Consider the following 6,023-nt stretch of genomic DNA (forward strand, 5'->3'; position numbering starts at 1 on the left):
TATGGAGCTAATAGCAAGTGGAGGAAATCAATGGGGAGAACACGGGATAAAATACTTTGTTTTTATCACACTCAAAGAGTAAGAGCTAAACTGTGGTCAAGCATTTCCAATGTCTCTCATGCCAAATGGAGCACCGGGTCAGCTGCTCTTAAATATTTCCTCTGCCAGTAAGACTAACTAATGAGGCAACAGGTGAAACACATCCTGAACAACGAGGATGATTCCAATCAGGTCAAACCACACCCAAACAGAACCAACCTCAAAAACAAAAATGAGCAAAACCTACATATAACACTCCTGTAATATGTTTCTGGAGCTAAACTGTAGCCTGACAATAATGTATTTTCCCTTAGTACCCCCCTGCTCCAGACCAGCTGACTGTTAACTCAGTGGACACCACATCAGCTGCTGTTAGCTGGAGCCAGCCACCAGGATTGGACCAAACCCAACATCATTAGCAGGTCTCCTACCACTGTCCAGGGACAGAACCACACATCACTACCACGTCTTCACCCAGCATCACTCTCTCTGACCTGCAAGGTAGTACTCAGTACTCTGTCTCTGTCTGCACTATGCTGGAAGATGGAAGGCAAAGTCAACTGGTGTCAACAACCCTCACCACAAGTAAGGAAGTACCCTACTTATAAAAAAATGTAAAAAGTAAGATGTTTATTAACTCATCCACCACCCACCTCTTCGGAGGACACATCTTTTTTAACAGGTTTTCTGCTACATATACATTGTACATACCTGGTACTTTTATATACAGCAATCACATAATAATACATTACCAAACATAAGCTCTTTAATCTCACCCCTCAGCCACTCTCAGCCCATCCCACCCATCACCATAGACCACCCTCGTTTGGTTTCCATGTGCCATTTATTTTTCAATTGTGATGTTTTACAAACATTTAGAACCTTTCTAGTCAAATAGTATCCACAGATTGTGCGCTAAAGATGAAAACCTTTCCTACAGTATTATATTATTTATTGAATATGGCTTTCCATATCACCCAACACTGCTATTTGTAAGGTTCATTTTAAGTGCACGTTGTAATGAAGTAACCTACTTAAGTATTATCTTTGGTGTCAAACTGACTAGTTATCTAAATGACTGTAATGTAAATGAGCTAATCATAATTGATGTGTCAACATGGGATGTGATACAGTATCTTCCCTGATGAGAAATATATTATGGTGATTTCCCTGAATATTTCCTATTTCCTGATCTTCCTTTTCTATTTACAGGATCCTATCTTATGGAGCTGTTGTCAAAGACTGGACTAGAAGATCATTATGAAAACAAGCTGACGTTAAGTACTGTCCTTGAGATAAATGCTAATACTACATCAGATGAACCTCTTACCACTATGCAGTCACTTCCAGGGGCCTTCCTTAAGAAATTAATGATGGCAAATCTGAATGCAAGGAGTGTAAAATGTATGTCCTCTGATGCAGGTGTTTCATTTTGGGGAACAGACCGTTTTGAGAATCTAAAAAGTGACTCTGCCAACAGAAATGTAATTAATCCACTGGACCTGATAACAGCCCTGTTTCTGTGCTCAGATGGTTTCCTGCAGCAGGAAATGGTCCAGAAAATGTCCATGTGTCAGTTTGCTGTTCCTCTCTTGCTGCCCAACTGTGACACAAAAGAAAGCACTTTGATGCTGTGGGCCTTAAGGGACATAGTGAAGAAGTTTAGACTCTCTTCCCAAACATCCACAAAGGCTTTTGTGGAGGAGAGAATTGTACTCTCTGATATTCCCATGGTGTCCTTTGTTAGGTTAGGGGAGATTAGAGTGTCCAAGTCTCAGATCTTGAACAAACTGCTTAGTAACCCTCAGCAGTACCATGACACATTTGTTCATCATGATATGGAATGTGGTGACATCACTCATAGAATCTCAGATGGTCTGGTTGAAATCAGCTGGTACCTTCCATGTGGGAACAGAAACATCGACATCTTCACTAAGCCTATGGTGGTGGCCAATCTCAGAGGAGACATCAGGTCCTTTGAAAAACAGTTCTCCTTTCTGTGTCAAACATCAGCTGCAGTTTACATTTTCACTGATGATTTAAAGGCATATCTCAATTTGTTGAAAAGCAAAAACACAAAAGCAGAGTTATTTCTGGTCGTCAACTCTCAAAGAAAATCGTTCAGTGTAGACACATTGAAACAAATGATCACAAATGGCAGTATCAATGACCAAAATGTGATTGTGAAGAATAAGAAAAACGATGCAGAATTTGTCAAAACCCTGCAATCATCTGTTGGTGACGTCATTGAAAAAAGTCCAGACCGGTTGACAGTGGAAAACATGACTGACGTGGCTTGTCACATTGGGATTTTGGTTGATGAAGACCGTGATGAATGTCAGAGTGCCAGGAATAGAGCAGATGAAATCACCAGGAACATCACAGACACAGTCAAATTCAAAGACAAACTACCCTTACAAGGGCAAATCTGGAAAGAGCTTTCCCAGTTGGAGAAAGAGAGGTGTAGGCTTAGAAAAGCAGGGGATCAAGACATTGAACACTACATGAGCTCTCTGAATAAAACGAAGGAAGAGTTGAAAGGGAAGCAACATACATTTGACATGTCAGATGCCATGACAAGCTTCATTTTAGGAATGTCAAGATCAGGACCTGAGCGTTCCTATTTCCTCAAATGGAGGCCGATAAATCTGGACAATCTGTCACCGAAGAACCTGTCTGGTTTGAGGGACCGGTACAAAGATCTTTGCCAATATTCTCCGGAGAGAAAAGACGACATTAAAGATTTGGATAAGCAATTATCTGACTGTTCCTTAGGTCTTGAACACTTCCTGCGTGAGTTGGGCCAGTTATATGAAGCTGCCTGCTCCCTCCCTGAAGACAGCCCTCAAAGGAAACAGATGGAGCATCTCCCTGGATTGTGTGCTCAGATGCTGTTGGATGGTTTCCCCGTTGAGCTTGTGGATGGAGATGCATCAAATATCCCTCTGAAATGGATATCAGCTGTTCTGACTCAGCTTCATACTCTTGTGGACTCTAACAGCAAGATCCTTGTTGTCTCAGTTTTAGGGGTCCAAAGCACAGGGAAGTCCACTCTCTTCAACACCATGTTTGGAGTCCAGTTTGCTGTCAGCAGTGGAAGATGCACCAGAGGGGCCTTCATGCTACTGATTAAAGTCAACAAAGAACTCAAGGCGGAGCTGAAATGTGACTTTATCATGGTGATTGACACAGAGGGGTTGAAATCACCGGAGTTGGCTCAACTAGATCATAGCTATGAACATGACAATGAACTGGCAACACTGGTGATTTGACTCAGTGATGTCACTATCATCAACATCTCCATGGAGAACTCCACAGAGATGAAAGACATTCTGCAGATTGTTGTTCATGCTTTTATCAGGATGAAGGAAGTGGGGAAAAAGCCAGTATGTCATTTTGTGCACCAGAATGTGTCAGACATGTCTGCTCATGACAACAACATGAGGGACAGGAAGAAGTTGTTGGATGAAATGACCCAGGCAGCAGCCAGAATGGAGAAGAAGGAGAATATCACCAAGTTCACTGATGTGATGGAGTATGATCCAGACACAAGCAGTTACTACATCCCAGGACTCTGGCATGGGACTCCCCCTATGTCTCCAGTCAACGCTGGCTACAGTGAGGCTGTGTATGATTTAAAAAAGAGCTTGATACAAGACTTAATAAAATGCCAGAGTAATGATGACATGACACATTTCCTGAAGTGGACAAAGCCTGTGGGAGTCTGTCAAATTGGAGAAATGAATGTTTAGTGTCAGAAACGGCGTGGTTGCAGATGCATACTCCAGTTAATGCTCTGAGTACAATGGTTGGGATCGGTGCTTCCAGAAGGTAATTTATTCCTGGATAATGGGTGCTGAAAGCAGAATATAAAACAGATCCAAACCCCCAAATGAGCATATGAAACATGCTGAAGGACTTGTCCTGTCATCCCAATGGTAGAAGCAGCTTATTCCTGTCACTAGGACAGCAGAATCCCTGCCCATCAGGTTCTAAGGGTTCTTAGTTGCCAGGTAGAATAGTAGAATACACAAGGTGCAATTTAGAAATGTGGTTTTGCATCCGCAGTTTTTCTCTTGTTATGTAAGTCACTGATAGTCAGTCATTTAGCCCATGTCAGCAAATTAATTTTAGATTGCTAAGTTAGTTTAGCGGCCAGCAATCTAAACTATTATGGTTGAATTACCTGATGGGGTCTCCTATTGATTTTGAGAGTCAGTCTAACTCAGATATTATATTAAAAAATGCAACCATTTTTCTCCACCCTATGGCAAAATGTGTAGAATTCCAGCAAACTTGCTTTACATTTGTCACATTTTCTCTAAACCACTTGGCAAAATGTGTGGAATTGCACGGAATTAACTAGAAGCGTACAGAATGTATCTCTGCTGTCAAAATGCAAGCAATTTCATTATATGGATGTGGGTACACAGACCTTCAAGCGCCTTATGAGATTGTTTTGTGGCCCATCCCTGGTCTATGGCATGGAAAGAGCAGGTGTCCTTAATGTTTTGTATACTCAGTGTATATAGTCAGGATGGAAAAACGCTTTCAGTGGATAAGACTGACATATAACTGCAGTATATGAAGGAAGGTGGAGTTATACCATACTGTAGACTGACAGATAACTGCAGTATATGAAGGAAAGTGGAGTTATACCACACATACTCAATCAATCAACGCATTTATAAAGCCCTTTTACATCAGCAGATAATTATACAGAAACCCAGCCTAAAACCCCAAACAGCAAGTAATGCAGATGTAGAGGGACGGTGCATAGAACAAACTCCCTAGAAAGGCAGGAACCTAGGAAGAAACCTAGAGAGGAGCCAGGCTCTGAGGGGAGGCCAGTCCTCTTCTGGCTGTGCTGGATAGAGATTATAATCATACTGTTGACTACTAGTTGACTTGGACTGGAGTCTTCAATTCTCAATGTTAGACAAATATATTCACATCATTTGTATAAACAGCTGGATTAGAATTGAATGTAGATTATGCTCATTGGGATGAATATAATGAAACAAGGATATACCTGTCACGGCTTTCTTCGTCAGAGGACAATATAGCGAAATCGTCGTCTGAAAAGGTGGACCAATATGCAGCAGAGTTGGTGTTCATTTTCTTAATTTAACGAACGTTGAACACGAAAAAAACAAGAAAACAATAAGCACGACAAATGACAGTTTTGCAGGCTCACAAAAACACGCAATCTCCCACAAATACAAGACAAACACACCCAACTAATATAGGACTTCCAATCAAAGGCAACACCAAACAGCTGCCTTCAATTGGAAGTCCACCCCAATTAACTCAACATAGAAACACACTCACTAGACTACACATAGAAATACATAAACATAGACCATAACTCAAAACCCGGAAATAATAAATCAAACACCCTCCTAACACACCACCCTGAACCACATAAAACAAATACCCTCTGCCACGTCCTGACCAAACTACAATAACAATTAACCCTTATACTGGCCAGGACGTGACAATACCTACAAGATAGAAGTGTAACTACTTATGAAAGAAATATCATTTTGTTTGTTTGATCTTAGATATTGTATATTATCTTTGGTTTGATTTAGTTTTATCTTGTGTATCATTTATACAGTCTTTGAAGGACTAGCCCAGTGATGGACTAAAGGGATCCATAGATCAGTGCAGACTGTACATAATGTGATTGTAAATATTGTCCATTGTGATTTACATCCATAGATATGTGATTCTATATGTAATGCTATGTTTTACACCTTTACAAAAAGCCTTTGAAACAGATGCATGCATACTGTGCATTGTGAAAGGCTTTTGTAGTTTTGTAAGAAGAGAACATCTTAGTCCTCATCTTATGAAATGAAGTTGGGCTACTTTAGTTGCATGCATGTTAAAATATTCATTTCTGTCATGTAACAAGTTAATTATTCCATTGTTTGTTTATTTGTCTCAGATTTGTCAAATGTAAAGAATGTATACACATC

General features: G+C 40.5%; 1 protein-coding gene across 1 annotated transcript; it reads left to right on the forward strand.

Annotated features, from left to right (window-relative positions):
- Window positions 1-360: 360 nt before the first annotated feature.
- On the forward strand, window positions 361-3,326 carry LOC106610513 (up-regulator of cell proliferation-like). Its single transcript, XM_014209895.3, has 2 exons — window positions 361-624; window positions 1,252-3,326. The coding sequence occupies exons 1-2, from the start codon at window positions 573-575 to the stop codon at window positions 3,309-3,311; spliced, it is 2,112 nt and encodes a 703-aa protein (XP_014065370.3). The 5' UTR covers window positions 361-572; the 3' UTR covers window positions 3,312-3,326.
- Window positions 3,327-6,023: the final 2,697 nt, after the last annotated feature.

Source organism: Salmo salar, chromosome 04 (assembly GCF_965601325.2).
Source record: "Salmo salar chromosome 04, fSalSal1, whole genome shotgun sequence".
NCBI classification, from domain to species: domain Eukaryota; kingdom Metazoa; phylum Chordata; class Actinopteri; order Salmoniformes; family Salmonidae; genus Salmo; species Salmo salar.

Coding starts and splice junctions, on each gene's coding strand:
- LOC106610513 (XM_014209895.3), top strand. CDS start 573: ATGCTGGAAGATGGAAGGCAAAGTCAACTGGTGTCAACAACCCTCACC. Junction 625..1,251: donor GTCAACAACCCTCACCACAA/GTAAGGAAGTAC, acceptor TTCTATTTACAG/GATCCTATCTTATGGAGCTG.